The 18,800-nt window shown below is 28.1% G+C and overlaps 2 protein-coding genes across 4 annotated transcripts; both read left to right on the forward strand.

Moving 5' to 3' along the window:
* The first annotated feature begins 208 nt into the window (after positions 1–208).
* On the forward strand, positions 209–6,287 carry LOC113553362 (protein N-terminal glutamine amidohydrolase). 3 transcript variants are annotated; one of them, XM_026956665.2, is made up of 6 exons: positions 3,392–3,688; positions 3,748–3,911; positions 4,622–4,775; positions 4,863–5,005; positions 5,066–5,187; positions 5,996–6,280. In XM_026956665.2, exons 2-6 carry the CDS (start codon positions 3,841–3,843, stop codon positions 6,091–6,093), a joined length of 588 nt encoding a protein of 195 aa, XP_026812466.1. In that variant the 5' UTR covers positions 3,392–3,688; positions 3,748–3,840; the 3' UTR covers positions 6,094–6,280. The 3 variants fall into 3 exon arrangements, with proteins under 3 accessions (XP_026812468.1, XP_026812466.1, XP_026812465.1); XM_026956667.2 differs by lacking the exons at positions 3,392–3,688; positions 3,748–3,911 and adding an exon at positions 209–421 and having other exon boundaries at positions 5,996–6,287; XM_026956664.2 differs by having other exon boundaries at positions 3,393–3,911.
* A 3,956-nt stretch (positions 6,288–10,243) lies between these two features.
* Positions 10,244–16,030, forward strand: LOC113552670 (receptor-type tyrosine-protein phosphatase N2-like). Its single transcript, XM_026955516.1, has 5 exons — positions 10,244–10,277; positions 13,722–14,000; positions 14,119–14,192; positions 14,756–14,959; positions 15,896–16,030. The coding sequence occupies exons 1-5, from the start codon at positions 10,244–10,246 to the stop codon at positions 16,028–16,030; spliced, it is 726 nt and encodes a 241-aa protein (XP_026811317.1).
* Positions 16,031–18,800: the final 2,770 nt, after the last annotated feature.

Below are 18,800 nucleotides of genomic sequence, written 5' to 3' on the forward strand. Positions count from 1 at the left end.
AATTAATTAAGATATCTTAGATATCGGTGTAAAACTATAACCATGATGTTGAAATTAAACTATTATATCTGCAAAACCATATCTAATCATTATTGTGTACTGTGTATAGGTACCGATTAATTTGCCATGTCTTTGTGACTCAATGAATCGATAGGTAGTGATCACGTATCAGTTCTCTAACTATCGTCATTTCTAAATAATAATAATTATTAAGTTATTACAAATTTATTTAATTATGAGTTTTATTTAAATATGGCAACTGGAAAGTGAGATAAGTGTTATTGTATACAGTCAACGGAAAAATGTGCTGTTAGTGAAAAATAATTATAAATATTCCAAGTATTTAGTAACAAGCGATGCAACATTTCCACCCAATATTTGGGCAAAAAAAAAGCAACATTGGAGACAACAACAAACAACTGTGAGTCTTTTTACATCAAATTTGGTGATTTATTTACATCAGCATATCCAATTATTGAATCTTTTATTAAAATGTATTAGCTATAGTCTATGAATTCTGCTATATGATAATGAAAGTAATATACTAGGTTAATTATATTATAGAAATCAATAAAAAATGAATATGCAATTTATAAATAAAAATGTATAATTATATGTATAACAACAACCAAATTGATAGAAATAATTTTGTAAAAAGTTTAGCTTCATTTAATAATATTTAATTTTAATTTACATTACAAATGTACAATTGTATTATATTTAATTTTATACCGACAACAACGATGTTTTTTGTATGATTCATTATTATTATTTTTATTAAATACCTCATTAGTTTTTAGTTATTACTACCTAGATTTAAAATAATTGATATAAATGTTAGTGATTGATACTGATATGATATATCGTTTAGATTATGCTGTTTCCGGTATTTCTTAATACCTACCTAATATTATTTTTATTTAACTTTAATAATATATACTGTATTTTGTATTTTAGCAATAAATAATAAAACAATATTATGTACGGAGTTAGAATGTTAAAAAAAACCTTGTATGCGGGTACAATTATTTTATATTGTAAAATGGCCTATAGCTACGATGCATGCATAAGTTACGGTGCATTGAAAATGATTAACAGAATAACAGCTGTAAAATACAGCCAACCAATTACCTATACCCATATGATCAATTAAATTTAATCCTCATTCCAGGCTTTCCATAAAATAAAGGAAAAAAAGGATGGACAAATGGGTATCGCTCTGCTGTTGAGTAGAGATGGAGAGTAGGTCACTATAATGGATGTGTTAAATTTGAATGCAATGACAGGTATCATTGTATATTTGTATACGAAAAACGATTCTGAACGGAGTTAATTTGTTAGTTTAGGATAATTAGTAGGATATATTATATTATTACCTAAATTTAAATTGTAATATATCGTTATTTTACGCGATTTCATAAAAAATGTAATGATCAACGTTGCTGTTGCTGTTTATTGCTCCGAAAAATCTGGGGTACTTGTTTGGTATCACCCCGATAAATTGTAATATATCATTATTTTACATGATTTCGAAAAAAATTTTCATTTCATACGCTCATAAATTTTTTTCTATATTGACGTTAGAATTTTTTTTTACAGTTACCTATTTGAAGGAAAATTTATGGATAATCTTAAATTTGGTTTTTTAACCTTAGGTATAAATCACAAACATTTTACGAATTTTCAACTTCAAAATTCCTTGCAAATTTTCACGATTTTGATATATTTCGTAAACATTTGAACTTTAAATGCTTATAAACAGAAATTGTGACTAACAATTTTTAACCTTGTATTAAATTTTTAAGATTTTCTGCATTACCAAATTACATTAAAAATATTTTGGAAAATTAATCGTAAATAGATAACGTTAATATAAACATTTGGTGAAAATTTCAAGTATTTACAATGATCCGTTTTTGAGTTACAGTAAAATAAAAAAAATCGATTTTGTTAAAAATTGATTATGCGTAAAAATTCCAGTTTTTTCGTTACTTTTTTGGGGGTTTTTCAAACGCTTTTGAAACTACTGGATTTTTTTTACTTTTGACCCCCAAACTAGATGAATTTTCCTTTTCAAAGAAGGGCTGAAGTGATGACAGACACAAAAAAAACATACATCATTGTAATATTTCGTTCAGAATCTAAAATAACGTTTAATGGTTATAGCCTTATAGGTATGTCTTCAGTTTTGAAACACAGTAAAAAAACTATTACCTATACATGGAGTTGTAATAAAAATAGTTTTTTAAACATGTTCATACATTCTTCATACTTCAATATTTAAAACTGATCAACTCAAAAGTAAAAGTTATACAAGAGCATCCAACTGAAAAAAAGCAAAAATTGAAGTTACGAAAATCATAAGTAAAATTACAGACAGTAGTGTTCTTAAATTAATACATTTGAACGTTTCAGATATATTATGCTGATGTGGTATCTCAATTCTCAATTAAATAAATGTTCTCCAAGTTATTCGACTAACCTAATTTATACCAATGTTATTTTTTTACTTTATTTAATTAACTGACCAAATTTTTATTTGACTTAGGTACCTACTTTTTAATATAAACAATGTGAAATTTAATGAAAAAAATCTAGTTAATTTGTTTTATTATACTTTTACCATTTTTTTTGATTTATAAGTTCTATATTTCATTTATTCAAAATTTTATAAAATAAGTAGTTACGAGTAATCTGTAGGAAATCTACTCAGTTGGGTTATTGGTCTAAATTTGTAATTGAAAAGTTAGAACATTTAGAACTAATGTATAACACAAACTAACATTATAAAATTATACAAATTTGTAGTTTTTTTCTCCGATTCTATCTAGACCATAGGGCATATTAATGCCCATATGATTCTATTGATGTTTAAAAATTAGTTATACTTTTTTTTTTTAGTTTTGAACCGATGGCGCAGCGGGGATTATTTTCGCATTACTTCCATAACGCCGCCAATAATATCTAAGTAAAAAATACAATTTTAAAATTAAAATATCAATAAAAGCTCACGAAGTATCCTAAATAATTTCCTTGTTTTTACTTTAATAGCTCAATTCATTAATATAAAAGCTAATAACACAAAATTGGTTTTATTGAACACAAGTTTGGTAGGTTTGTTGTATTGTTGCGGGTGGGCGAGTGTGAGTCTCTAATTTAGATTTTTGGCAATCTAACATCTTCTAAAAAATCTTTTTACCTTCATTTAATGTATTGAGTACATTGTAACATACGATCGTGGTTATTAGTAAATGCACAAACATAAACAATTTACTAATGTTTCAATGTTTATAGGTAAATGTTAATGTTATCATACGCATATTATCAGTTGTTAAGCTAAACAACGTCAAACCATTCTGTGGTCAAACCCTTAAAGGACAGGACGTACTATCACTACGTTCTGTGTAGAACTGTTAGAACCGTATGATCAGTGTTTAGAATTTTTTTGTTATTCACCAAGCTAAAATTAAATAATAATGTTTAACTTGTTATTAATAACTACATTTAAATCATTCAATAACAACATAATAAAAAAAGGGAAGCAATAAATTGTATGTTTTCAAATTTCAACCACATGGCCTAAGTGAATACAACCGTGGTTCATCTACACGAAACCATATACCATTTATGGAGGTATTATATTGAGATTACCGAGTTCGATGACGATGACGACGCACAATTGAACTAAGTTGAGTCTCAGCATCTGGTTATTATTGAGTATTGATGTAATGACGTTTGTATCCTTAGAGAATTAGAAAATATTATATTTAAGTCTCCGCTGCCTTCGATCCTACCTACTTGACGACCGTTTATCGACAGCGGAATCCGAACGGCTGAGAGATGAGTTCGGAACAGTCGTCGAGTTTGGTAATCCCTCAGAAATCCGAATGCATGTACACAGCATGCTACTGGTATGTATCTCCATTCTCCGTATACTACATGACATGTGTATTCTAAGTTCATAATGGCCGACGATAGACCACTATACAGATTGCTTATGCATCATGAACTGATCCTTTGCATGTCTTAACAGTCCAAATCGATCGTGTCAAAAAATTGTTTAGTTTGCTTTTAAATATTTTATTATTAAGAACACATCTTGCCTACCATTTGTTTTCTCCATCTTACAAATTTAATTTCAGTAAGTCACGTTTAGCTCGTTAATTTTATTGTTGGAGGGAATTCTATTATCAAACAAAGGTAACAACATGGTCTGTTGGAGGTGTTTGTTTTTTTTTCATATTTAAATTTTAAGCGAATTATGAGCATTTTAAAATTTTAGTGTATTATACATTTATATATAACCAACTACAAAATTAAAATGTTGAAAAATATCACCTATTACAAACCACGAACAATATTGGTACCTTTAGCCTTTTGGGTTTGATAATAAATCAGTTACTTTATTGTGATTAAATATCAAAGCTAAAAGTGAACTGCCTTATGCAAATTGGCTATCTTATGTATTTGTAAGAAAAGGACTACAAATCTGGGTGAAAAATGCCCTAAATATTTCTTTATTGTTTATATTATGGTCACTGCAAAAATAATTTGAACTGAATCGATCAATGCTATTGTTTTACATGACAAATCAAAACCTATTTTTTTTTTTTTTTTGCAGCGAAGAAAATATTTGGCAATTAGCAAAACAGATACTAGAATTAAACAAAGACACACCAGACATGAAATGTTACGTTATTTTTATCTCCAACTATACTAAATGCGTACACTTGTGGAATCAAAACTGTAGCCATACTGAAGGACTTGTATTTTGGGTATAAAAATGATAAAATTATTATTATTTACTTTTACTAAATATTATTAATATCTGGTTTTTTTTTAATTGAATAACGGATGAATAGGATTACCATGTGTTTTTGATTGTTCAGCATCTTGATAAAACTTTGGTTTTTGATATGGACACTAGATTGCCATTCCCTGTTCCTTTTGCACAATATGCTAAGGAAGCTATAAGAGAGGAATTTAAGGAATCTTATTCCAAGCGGTATATCTAATTTAATAAACATATTTAGACATAAATTACAATTATTATTTTTATATTTAGTTATTTTAAAGTCGTTGATGGTGATGTATATGTGTCTCAATTTTCATCTGACAGAAACCACATGATAGAAGATGGTCGTTGGATGTCACCACCACCTCCATATCCTCCAATTTTAAACAAAGGTATAAATATAATCTTATTTATTACAATTAATTATCATTGTTTGAATTGAAAATTAAAAATATAAGATAATTTATATACATAGGATGATCCATTTAATATAAGACTTATTCGATGAGTGTCATCCTGTTGTATATTAGTAGCAGCTAAAAAATAATTTTTTGTTTTAGTAGCTTGTATGCAATTGGATACTGTGAAATAAATTGTATCTAATATGTGAACGCTAACTTTGCAATGACTATTTTAAAATGGATATTTAAATTTTTAAATCTAGACCAAGTTTATAATAAGTTATACAGTTATAAATTATTCTTAAACACGATTTCTGATGTTCATGTTTGTATCGGTATACTTGTTTTTATGTAATGTAAAGTAATAGATTTAAAAATAAATAAATAAAAATATTGATTTATGACTTAAATGTATGTTAACATGAATAATTTGATTGTAACGTTGACCAAATTATAATGCAATGAATGACATGGTGAACCTATACATCAATAATAATTTAACATTTGATCTATTGCCAATAATTAATTTGTACTACTTAATACATATATTCCAAATTAAGTAAAAATAATACATTTTTCTAAAAGTATCAAAACTGTTATTTTATGTTTAATTATACCACATAAGCTTTTTTTTTTATCATGAAAACAAATAATTTTAGCTAGTCTTGTTTAATGTTAGTAAAAGTAGAGTTCTTTTAAACCCTATTGGCTATTATACAAATTATTAAAACATAATCTACCTATATGATTTAAAATTTAATTTTAACATATTTATATTTTTGTGTCTTGTTCATTCCAGAAAAAGTTAACAATTTGGATAATTTTATATCAATGGATCCTTCAAACGAATTTGGACCAGTACTGAATCTCGAGGAATTTAAAGCTAGATTTTCATAATTATGCTTATTACATAATGTGCTGTTTAACTTTAATTGATGAATCTCATTTTATTCATATTAAGTATTATACCATAATTGGATTTTACTTTCAAGATTAATTGAAAGTTTGCTTTATTCTATTATAATTATTAATTAAATTTTAAGTTATTAACAAATAATGATAGACAATTTCTAGGATAATTTTAAACTGAGATTTGTATTTGTCTAAATTGAAGTGTTTGAAATTAAAATATACGTAATAATTAAATATATTGTGTTATTTTTATTATTATAATAATTACATCTGTAAGCTTATAAAATTAGAAATATAAATAAAACTGTGTTAATTATTATTTATTACATTATTTAATACTTGATAATTATGTGCCAATCAATTTGGAAGATCACTAGAACCATGTGTCTCGGGAAGTTTGGATGCTCTCAGCAAAACACACATTAAAATTAAATTTGTGGCTGGTACACTCACCATTAATTCCCAATACCACCACTGCATATTAAACATAATATTATTAATAAAGTAAAACAGCTGCTTGCACATTCTTATATAATACATAGTTAAATTTTTATAAAAAAAAAAAAATAAATAAATAAAAATATATCTAAATGATTTTGATGTACTAAAAACTCAACCAAAGTTGGTTTTATTAATTTTGTATCAAAATTTAGTATTTACTAAAAGTAATATAAAAATGTAATACTTTTTCATATTTGAGGAAATGTTATTAATTTTGAAAAGTTAATTAATAGTTTTCTATGTCCACTCATGTTTTTAGTAAATGCAACACTAGTTCATTTTCCCCAGTAAGTTGTGTACAAAATTAATAACTAGATCTACAAACAATTTATACGCTATTCTAAAAAAGTATATTAGAGCTATTTTAACTATATCAGTTACAAATGTAAACAACTAATAACAATAATGTATTGATTTCGTTGATAAAATGAACATACCCAAAGTAATGAATTTTACATTTTTCCTAAGAGTTAAAAAATATGAAGTATCCAACATAAATAAATAATGCCAAGCAAGTTTACAATGTTTACATCAGCAATAAATTTATCATAAACTATCTTTTTCTAACCTTTTTCTTGTATTGTCTATTATAGAAAAGTCTTCATACATTTTTATGATCAATATTCAGCGCCAGATTAAGAGTTAAAGACGCTGGGGGCAAAATAAATTGTTTTAATAATAGGTTATTGGTACTAAAAATAGTTGACACCATTCTTAACATATAAAAATTATGACACCGGGGGCAATTGCCCCCTTTGCCACCCGTTAGACACGGCACTGTCAATATTTAGTCATTTAATTATTCTATTATTCTTCCCTGACTCAATTTTTTTTTGTTACATCAAGACTTACAGCTCCCAAAGTAGAATTTTTAAAACATAATTTAATAATTCCTAAATGTAAATAATTAACTTAAAAAAAAATAGTATGTAAATTATTTGTTTGTATTTTGCTTGTACACGATTACATAATGGAGCATTGGATACTTTTAGAGCCTAAAGAAAATAATATTCATGATTAGGGACTATGGTTGAAAGTTTATGTTTGTAAAATATACATTTATAATTTAAATATATTTTGAATCCATTATTTATTAATTATTTACTTTCTCAGAGTCCTGAAAGTAGTCAGAATTGCTTAAAAAAAGTGGTCATATTATACAGTGTATCACTACATCTGATCCTAAGCATACGTTTAAAACACGACTTGCCAGACCTAATATTCCAAGGACTTAGACGCATTTATACCTAAGGCCTATTTAAACTATACCTGCCAGCGTCTATTGAAATATAATCTAATATATAGAGTGAATTAAATACGGTGATCAATGGGCTTTTTCGACGGTAATGGTGGAGCGGATAGATGTCACTGCAAGTATAGTGTTTACTATAGACTAAAAAGTAATAAGAAATATTTATACTTCGATGGTGTTTACTTTTACATTTTTTTAATGTTTTGTCATTTTAATTTGTTTTTTATCAAGGTTTTCCAATAATAATATTTTTTTATACGGCATTATTTCTTAAACATTCATATTTGTCATAATATGCTTCAATAGTTAAATTGTGCGTTAATTTAATTAGGTATTATTTTTTTTATAAATGTGTAAAAATATATTCACTAAAATCGACTGGTAATACGTTATAATAAGGTTAAGTTAGGTTAGGTAACACAGGACTTGCGTTTAAAACATAGACGTATAATATTATATGTCTATGGTTTAAAATGTTAAAATGTTTTCATGATGGGGGAGGGAGGACGAGATAAAATATTTTCCGATTAAGATTTAATTTATGCTGACTAAACAATTTTTATCATAATAACTTTTTAAGACAAACTATGTTATGTTATTCCTGTTTTTTCTGTAAACAGTTAAAGTGAAATAAAATATCTTAAGAAAAAAATAATAGAACTACAACATTTTAAACCATTTTATATGCATAGTTATAAACTTATAACATTAATTGTTATATCTTATATATACCGTTAATAATGCAGTGTTCAGGTGCCTACGCAAAGTCGCTATAATATAGTATTATAATCGCAATGACGGATTTGAAATTACTTACTCGAAAATCGTTTAGGCATAGTCTCATACGATGATCACGCGCGTGTACCTATCTGTAAGTATGTGCCGACCAGACGACGACGTTATTATCTTCGTTTCCCCGGTAAAACTCTATTTCTAAATAAACGAATCCGATGTGCGGCTACCGTCAATTTTTACGCGTATTGTGATCATCGCAGGATCGCAAATTGTATAATATTATGTGGTATAGTCACATATTGTTGATTGCAGTCAGAACGCATATTATCAATTTGCACAAGAAATAGAACCCATAAATGAATCCGGCCGTATAATTAGTCTATAAATTTGGAGAGAAAATTTAAATTATGACAGACTTATTTACTTAATATGGTTTTAGGTATTCATATTACGAATATGATAATAGTATAACACATACAGTTAGATATTTAATTACATATTATCTTATAATAATGTAAAAATTTAAGCTAATAATAATTCTATTAGCATAAAGCATAATATTATATAATAAAAATAAAAATTAGTACCAATGTAGGTACCATTATTATGATATTATACTTTATCAAGTATTTCGAGATTTATATGAAAAGTAATACTATACCAAATTACTATAATAAATAATTATGATGTTTAATAAATAATAATTATATTATTTTTTCGATAAATAATAATAGTGTTTGGTACTAGCTGGCTTGTAATAAACGAATTTTACTCGTCGTCTTGGTGATTTTCGAAATTGTCTGTAACGACGGTTGACTGATGATATTCTAAATAAGTTAATTTGTAATTTAAATTCCAAAACGCCGTGTACACAGTGGCGTTATTTTTGTTTTTGAGAAGGGGGGGGGGGCAAAAGTTTTGACCGGCCTATAATAATAATAAAAAAAAAAAACCACTTGCTAACAATTACATTACTATCACATTTTTATCTCAATACAAATAGCCTTAATAATTTGTCATAATTTTATACATATAACCGTGGTTATACTCTATGCATAAATAACACATTTTTTTTTCAGAGATAACAATAACTAAATTATAAATATATAATATGTAGAGGAATACTCAATATTATCTATTATATGTTTTTCAAGAGTTGCTTAGATTCTAGGCAATAACAGAGTATATTCTAGTTTTTATAGCTCCAAACAGCTTGATTTAAATCTATTAGTGAAGCTGTTTCCTTCTCCACGGCTGTAACTAATAAACTAATAAGGATACAGTCATACAGATACCCTATAATATTTTATGTATTAGCACGAGCCTCGAATCATGGTTAAATTTTATTTAGCAATGACATGAACATCATGAATCATGTTTGCGGGTTTGCGGTCCAAAATTAGCACATACTGCGGCCCGCTACTGACAAGGAGAGGCAAATACCCCTCCACAAATGACGTTACTGCGTGTACAGTGTGGACGCAACTGCACATTTCCGGACAGCAAAATGGCATCCCAAATCAATGAAAGAGTTATGAACGAAGCGGACAAGGCCGTTAAAAACATGACTCGCTATGTCCCGAAACATCAGTTGTCGTCGGAGTGCGAACCGCAGAATCACTCACTGTTCGGGAGGATTACGCTGCAATGTCCAAAGGTATCCAGTTACGCGTTGACTCCGGTGAGTCCAGTCATTTCTATTTTGATCACGCTGTTGGTCCTTACTACGATGATATTCGTCCGATTTGCTGCCAACTACGAGTAGGATTTTCATACAGGACACTGCACGCAACTATATATTCACTATCGCTTCGAGTGCAACGCCGATATAGTTGAACTTTCAGTGCGGGCTAGACAAAATATGAGATTTCTGTCAATCCATATACTAATTGGTAAAAATCATGAGTTTATAAGTACATTCTATATTGTTGTATATTTTATAAGTACCTGATGTGCTGTACATATAATATTATAACGAAAACTATCATCTGCGCTGCAGTATATTTAAAAAAAGGTCAAGTTAGGTTAGTTATTGCTATAATATCCTTGAGAAAAGTTAGTGTTTTATTTTAACTATAAACATATTAAGAAATGTATGTATATATGTTTGTATTGCTACCTTTTTTCCCATATTCGGAGTAATTTGTAGTCTATGTCTCTTCTCAACGGTCAAAATGGTTTCCTCTCTCAATGTGCAGTCCATTTCTTAATATGTCTATTGAATGGTTAAATCAGCCGTAATCATGGTCGGAAATTTGATTTAATTTTAGAGAAGGCTATACATTTAAATCTTTAAATGTACAACATACTGCACTACAATAAACCGCTCTATGCGCGCGCTCGAGTAAGTCTACTTTCCTTTATGATACAGCACTATAACAAAATTTATGTATAAATATTATTTTACTTAAAGGTCTAGACAACCTTTTTTTGTTTACGCGTAAAAGATTAGACACTTAAATCGTATTATTTACCATGATTATATTTTATATTATTATGCGTTTGGCAATCGGCAAAATACGGAAACGACTACCGGCCGGTCATCGCGTGTACGATGAGGGCTGCGCATAGTGACCGCGGCGTCGTTTGAAAATTGAAATCGGTATTCAGCACCAAAACTATATGTTATCATATACGTAGGTGTCGCAGCAGTATAATAGGGTAGGTGTATAATATGCCGTCCGACTTTTTTATTGTATACAAGACAGTATACCTATACACCAACGACCGGCGAGGTCGCTCACGGCAACATCGACGTACTTATATCGTTTGAAATTGTCGGTTTCTATAGAAACTCCGCCACTCGTGAGCCACACGGCGGCCCACGCGCCACTACCGTGGGCCGCATTGCGGGCGCCGAACCAAAGTTTACATAAACGCACAGTATTCAATGGTCCTTGTACGGAATATTGCAACGTCTTTTATTGACCGATATATAAAATTATCGCGATGACGTTCAGGCAAAACGGTTTTTCAAATGATGGTATATTAATCATATTAGCTCCTGCAGAGTGAGGCCCTAAGGTATAGGTATCAGTAGTTCTTAACCGGTGTTCTGCTAAAATCTTACAAAATTTCAAGTGATCCGTCATTCGAAAGAGGTTAAGAACCACTAGTTTAAATCATGTATGAAAAAAAGTTACAGAATCCAATCTCGATAAAGATGGATAGGGTCGTGTCTTGAGGATGGTGGTTGACGAACCGACAGCTATATACTCTAGTGATCTCCGAATCCTGAACCATAAAGAGTTCATCGACCATCACATCTGAAATAAAAACAATTTATTTTATTTAAAAAAATATATTTAAATGTATTAGATATATAGTTACTTATCTAAATAAATATATAAATCTAAAAAAATTGATTAGCTCAATATCAAATAATTTTAGCCAATATATGCGTTTATGCGTTTAAATCACATATGAAAAAAAGTTACAGATTCCAGTAATGAATGACATTTTATTATGTATTGCTTAATTAAAATTTTAAATACATATAAATATACAAAATGTATATTACAGAAGTGTTGTTAGTGGATGCAGACCCGAATTAAGGCGTAAGCGGTGTAGGGTGCAGCCAACATAGCCACGGATTTAAGGGCACCACACACTGACCTGATATTATTTTTACTAAAATATTTGTAATATGAAATAGTAAATTAAAGTCGGTGTCGAGCGGTATTGTACACAATTTTAGATAAAATTCTTTTTATAATTTTGAATCCTATTTTTAACTTTAACATAGCTTATATTTAATAATATCTACGGGAATTAATTTTCAAAATTATTATCATCACTTAGCGTAATGTTATAACGTAATATATTTTATGCCTTAAGCACTTAGTAATATTTGTATACTTAAAATATTCTTTTATTGTGCATTGATTATTGAATAGTTAGCACTTAATCGTCTTAATATGTCGTGAATAGTCTATTATTACCCTATATCAGTGGTCTTCAACATCAATTGTTTAGGTTATACACATTATGTATAGAAAAACCTCTAAATACAGGACACTCTAAATACTTAACGGATGAGTGTCCGCTATTCAGAGGTTTCATTGTATTATATTTTTATATTATATTGTAGTAAAAATACTCTGGCTATAATCACCCATACTGGCCATTCGATAACGGAAATTGTAAACAATGAACGTGTTGCTTATAAAATAACCAACCGAACCTAACCTATTAATGGTAAACATTTTCTTATATTTTCTGAAATCGTAAATCATGCTAACATTAGGTTATCTAGAATTGTCGTATAAAATGGCTGCAAAAAACAAATTGTTTTCCTCTAGCAAGATGGAAGAACCAAAAAAAAAAAAGATTGTGAAAAAATATCTTGTAAATAATATTTATTAAAGTATACTAGTACTATCGGGGTTTAATTCGAATATTTTATAAAAAAAATGTAGGTAATGGTTTATAAAAATATGCAAAAATCGTTTTAACCTCTGTAAGTTTCTACCCTTGGCATAAAATTAATATTTATTTTTTTTTAAATAGTTTTAAATAGCTTATTTGAATAAACTAATATCATAGTCTCACATGTACGCACTTAGGGTGATAAAAAACTTTTGGGTCAGTCTGTATTTTTAACCTTCAAAGTTTTCAATTAAGTCATAGATTCCAATGATTATGGTACTAATAAAATTATAGTAAAGGATCGGATCGATTAACCGCACATCAATTATCCATCTCATAAAATTGTTGTACAAATTTATTTTTTGTTTAATTTAATTCAGTTTTATCATTTTTTATGTCCATTTTATCGTGTATATTATAATATTATTATAAAATGCAAGATTATTTTATTATCTTCAATGGCTTTTATATCATATTATAGGTACGTTATAGTGTTATACACACGGTAAATTAGTTTTTAACTTTATTTTTAATGCTTAGTTAATTATCTGTACAAATAAATTATCCGTACCCCTCCCCCTAGGTCACTATTAATGCGGATAATCCACGCTTTACTGTACTTTATGTATGATATTTACCAGAGATTGAAATTATTGAAATTGATTTTTAGTTAATAATACAATTTGTTTATTAGAAACTCTTAACTTCATTAGCATGATGAAAAATGTCTAATAAGTTAATCATTTAATAGTTCTAGGTAAATGCACCGAACCCGTTTATGAAAATGTACCATTGCCTAGGAATTCTAAAGATATCCGCAGCCGTACATCTAATGCACAATTATCTTCAGAGACCAAAGCACCGATTAGTAAGGTGCTTCAACAAGTGCAGCCTGTAAGGAAAGAAATTACTGTAGAAAAAACACAAAATGAAGTTTTACCAATGAAAAACAATACTTTAGATGTGAGCAGTAGTTCTAATAATTCATCACAAGTAATTTCAACAACAATTATTCATTCAGCAGAGCAGTCTTTTGGTAAATATATTGTTAATTATGTTTTAAATTATCATAGAAAATAGTATATTTAAGTAAATTTAATAGACATTTACTTATTATTATTATTATTAATAATAATTACCATTACAATTTTTAGATTCTTCAAACCAAAGTAGTAGTAGAGAAATACTGAAAAAAGAAGGAAGGAGTGAAAATCACCAAAAGTGGCAGGTTTGTTAAGTGGCGAGGTAAAAAGTAAAACTTTAAGCAGAAATGGTGACATAAGTGTGGAGGAATTTAACAAACGGCACTCTTCTGTTCCACGACTTCCTTACCTTCAACTATTTCTAAAGACACTATGGTATAGGTTATAGTTAATTTACATTTTTACAATTATAATTAATAATCTTGATTATTTGTTTACAATTTTAATGCCAAATCTTATAACATAAGTTAGAAGATACACAATTATTTAATGAATTTGATAAAATAACTAAAGTTAAACCAGGTTAGGTTCGGTAAACCCAGGCATTAGTACAAGAAAATAATTCAAGGAATAGGTATTTATTTTATTTCATTTTATTTTTGTTGAACTATATATTGATAAAAATATTTATATAGATACAAGGATATTCTGCCTTATGAAGAAAATCGTGTTCGTCTATCACCAAGTAAAGAAAATCGATAAGGATATATGAATGCATTTTATATTACTGTAAGTTAGAATAATTTGTGTTTTTAATATTTATTTATTAAATTATTAATTTTTAAATTTTGAATTTTGATGTTATCAGGCATCAGTGGGAAATGAACAAAGATTTTATATAGCTACACAGACCCCATTACCTAGTACAGTGAATCATTTTTGGCAAATGGTATGGGAGGCTGGAGTACATCTTGTCCTCGATTTGTCCCTACCCAAAATTAATACTATAGACAAAAATTATGGAAATTATTACTTCCCAACAGTTGCTGATCATTCTATACAATTTGGGGAGGTAAACAAATTATTTTTTTCACTTTTAATATTTATCAATACTTATCGTGAGGACAACTTAAATCTATCAATTTAATTTTTGTATTATGTGTGTCTACAATCTACGCAAGAGACTGGTTATTGTGTTACTTGTAAATTAAAACTCCAACACAACTTATCTAGACGATCAAGAAGTGTATGGCATTTTCGGTATGATCAATGGGTCGAGCAGGATTGTTCTACTGATGTTTCACATTTTCTTGGTTAGTGATACTTATTCGTAGATACGGGATTAAAAAAATATACTAAACTCTGTTAGCAAAAACATTACAAAAAAAAAAAAATTGCACAGTTAAACAGCCATTTTTTTATACTGTGTCCCATTCACTGATGTAAAGCATCAGTATAAGAATTATTTGGCTTGTTATTTATGTAAATAATTAAATTTAATAATCTATTATTAATTGTTATTTCATTCGATGTACTGGATATAAAATATGACTTATTTTTATATTTTATGAAAATATTTATGCATAGTCTGTTCACTGTAGAGATACAGTGATAACATCTTTATTTAATTTGATTGTAAATTAAATAAGTGTAAGATTGAGTGTTTTTTTTAAGTGTTTGATATTAAATGTACACACATATATTCTTTGTATGATAGCATAATTTTACAAGTTGTACAATTTTTAATTTATCATGGGGAATAGTTCATAATATTACATGTATTTAAAAAAAAAAGTACGAATAATTCCCATAATATATATTGGTTAAAGTAGCAACGGATGCTATTACATTATAGGCTGTGGCTATTAAACTGTGTGTTTTATCTCAATGAAGGTTGCATGCTTATGGTGTTCTCAATCTAGTAGAATAATCATTTATCTGTAACTGTAATTGAATGTTTGTTTTGTCAATATGTTTCTTGAATGAAATGAATTCATTACGTGAGCAGACAATCCAAGGAATACCTACGGGACAAAATCGTAATCTACCGATTCTTGTCCATTGTAGTACAGGAGTCGGTAGAACTGGCCTGGCAGTATTAACTGATATTCTATCATATTCACTGGATCACAATAAGGTATGAGTTCATTTTGTTATGAGAATTATTATACCTATGTAAACTATGATGAAAATTATAATTTGTAGATTATTATTTTATTTTAAAAATTGTATTGGCTATGTCATTAAGCCGAACAATCAAATTATTTGTCCTGATTTATTGAAAAATAAGACAATTTTTAATTAATGTGTTTTCTAGGAATACCTAAGACCGTATCACTGGCTCGACACCAGCCCACGTTGTTTGTGGAAACAGTTGCATAATATAAATTTATACACTAAATATGTACCCAAATAAAAATAGAAAATTACTTCCATAAAAGAACAAAACATTTTACAGTATAATAGCTCGATGGCACACATGTCCTATGCTATCTACCAAAAAGACCATATATACAAATCTACAAACTTACGTTACTAACCTGCTGAATAGCCTTCTGGTTGACAGTTGTTCCATTTTAAACAGCCTGTTTGTTCATATTTCTTTAATTTCTTACACAAATGTTTTATGAAAAAAAATGTGTTATATGATATCTACGTAAAAATGTATATTCTAAAGTTTCCTAAACATTTTAATTAGAGCTTGTAGTTTTATAGTTGTCATTTAAATTATAATCGTCTTACACAAACGTGTCTATTATTTAGTATTATGTCTCTTAAAAACTTTCAAACACATTGGTTGTATTGACTAAACACTCAATTGTTTTTTTTTTAGCACTTATATGTGAATTTATGAAGTTCATGCTGTGATTGATACGACACGTGTGCCAGCTCGATTATGTTATTGAGCTTGATTATGTTATTGTCTAGCCGTTGTACCATAGAATAAGAAAATGGTTACTCTTAGTTTTGTTTAACCTGTTATATTGTTATATTGTAAAATACACTGTTTCGTGCTCTATACCTAAAACGTTTTAATTCTTTCTACTTTAGATATTCTGAGTAATTGAGCTTTTACTAGAGTATGAAAGTGGGTTCAGTGTCGTGCTAACTAACCGTTCGTTAACACCATCACGTTTATATTTTGTCACACGTTCTCGTTTTTTACGCGTGAATTTCGTCTTTTTTGACGTCGAACGAAAATCACTCTTGCGAGTACCACACAATTTGTAATTTCGCATTTTTTTTTTTGAATTGTAATAAAATATAATAATATAATACGTGGTTGTTGGTTGCAAGAAGAAGTACTGCAGTGGCGGCCCATAGATAGGGGTGATGGGGTGATCGCCCTTCTAAAATTATCATTTATTACTAATTTATAAGTTTATATCAAATTTAAAATTTATATTGTAGTATAATATTGTCAAAAATAAATAAGGGTGGGCAAATGGGTATTGCTCTGCTGTATAGTAGGGATAGAGATTAGGTCGCTATATAATGGATATGTTAAATTTGAATGCAATGACAGGTATCATTGTATACGAAAAACGATTCTGAACGGAGTTGATTTATCAGTTATGGATAACCTTGAATTGGGTTTTTTAACCTTAGGTATAAATTAAAAATATTTTACGAATTTTTAACTTCAAATTTCCTTGCAAATTTTCGTGATTTTGATATATAAACATTTGAACTTAAAATGCTTATAAACAAATATTGTACTAACGATTTTTTTTTACTACGATAAGTACAATTTATAACAAACCTTGTATTAAATTTTAAAGATTTTTTGGATTGCCAAATTTTTTATAGGCATTTCAAAAAACAAAAAAAAACAAAAATCGAGATTTTAAATTGTCTATAAATAGCTTAAAGAAAATTTAAAATATTTTGAAAATTTAATCGTAAGTAAATAACGCTAATATAAATATTTGGTAAAAATTTCAAGAATTTACAATAATTTGTTTTTGAGTTACAGCAAATTATATGTAAATATACGTCATATTTTATATGCTTATACGGGCTATAAAGTATACAGTATAGGTACTATAAATAGTTGTATCATTTCATAGTCTGCGTTTGTGTTCACCTGCTAGATATGCTATCGGTTATTGTGAAAATTATATTGTCATACGGTACGAATAAGTTTAAAACATAGAAAAAATATTAATTGATAGTTATAATACGATTTGTATCAGGCGGCTTTTATCCGCGTCAAATGTTTTTACTAAACCAGTAGACAGTCAACCAATTTACGAGTAATCTGATTTCGTCATTAATCGTCATGAAATGGTGCAACGTGCAGCTACGGGCTATACAGTATATTATATAGTATAGAGAATTAGAGATTAGTGGCACTGCAGAATATTTTATAAACGATTAAAATAGGAATGAAGTGCCTTAGGTTTAACAAATAGTACACGCATTTTGATTGAGAGATTGCTACAAAATTAAAAAAAGGAAACCGTCAGCTAAACAAAATTAAAATACAAATAGAAAAAACATGTTTTGAAATTAATAAGTCACTACGAGCCAGTACGAGGTGATTCTTTTTTGAGTAAACACACATTTCTCGGAAAATATTAACGTTTTTAGAAATATATTTTTTTGATAGTTTAAAATCATTAAAAAAATTGTTACCGCTATAATTTTAGGTATATGGTATGCCGTAAAATATTGATCCACCATTTTGCTAGTCCAAACAAGAATATACTATTATAATTTATAACTAAAAAAAACTAATTAACTATTGGCGATTTACTCTCGTTTGAACTTAAATTTATATGGATATATATATTATATTGAATTTTCTAAAAGTTATTTTGGTTTTGGAATTTAAAATTAAAACGTTAGATTATCTTTAATAATAATATGTAATTGTAGTATATAGTATCTACTATTTAGTTATAAAACTA

The sequence above is a fragment of the Rhopalosiphum maidis genome, chromosome 1 (assembly GCF_003676215.2).
Source record: "Rhopalosiphum maidis isolate BTI-1 chromosome 1, ASM367621v3, whole genome shotgun sequence".
Classification (NCBI taxonomy): Eukaryota; Metazoa; Arthropoda; class Insecta; order Hemiptera; family Aphididae; genus Rhopalosiphum; species Rhopalosiphum maidis.

What these genes read in the sequence shown, in the direction of transcription:
- LOC113552670 (XM_026955516.1), top strand. Translation starts at nt 10,244, where the DNA reads ATGTCCAAAGGTATCCAGTTACGCGTTGACTCCG. An exon ending in CCAGTTACGCGTTGACTCCG is followed by an intron (nt 10,278 to 13,721) that starts GTGAGTCCAGTC and finishes TAATAGTTCTAG; the next exon opens with GTAAATGCACCGAACCCGTT. An exon ending in ATTCTATACAATTTGGGGAG is followed by an intron (nt 14,960 to 15,895) that starts GTAAACAAATTA and finishes TTACGTGAGCAG; the next exon opens with ACAATCCAAGGAATACCTAC.
- LOC113553362 (XM_026956665.2), top strand. Translation starts at nt 3,841, where the DNA reads ATGAGTTCGGAACAGTCGTCGAGTTTGGTAATCCCTCAGAAATCCGAA. An exon ending in AAGGAATCTTATTCCAAGCG is followed by an intron (nt 5,006 to 5,065) that starts GTATATCTAATT and finishes TTTTATATTTAG; the next exon opens with TTATTTTAAAGTCGTTGATG. An exon ending in TCCTCCAATTTTAAACAAAG is followed by an intron (nt 5,188 to 5,995) that starts GTATAAATATAA and finishes TGTTCATTCCAG; the next exon opens with AAAAAGTTAACAATTTGGAT.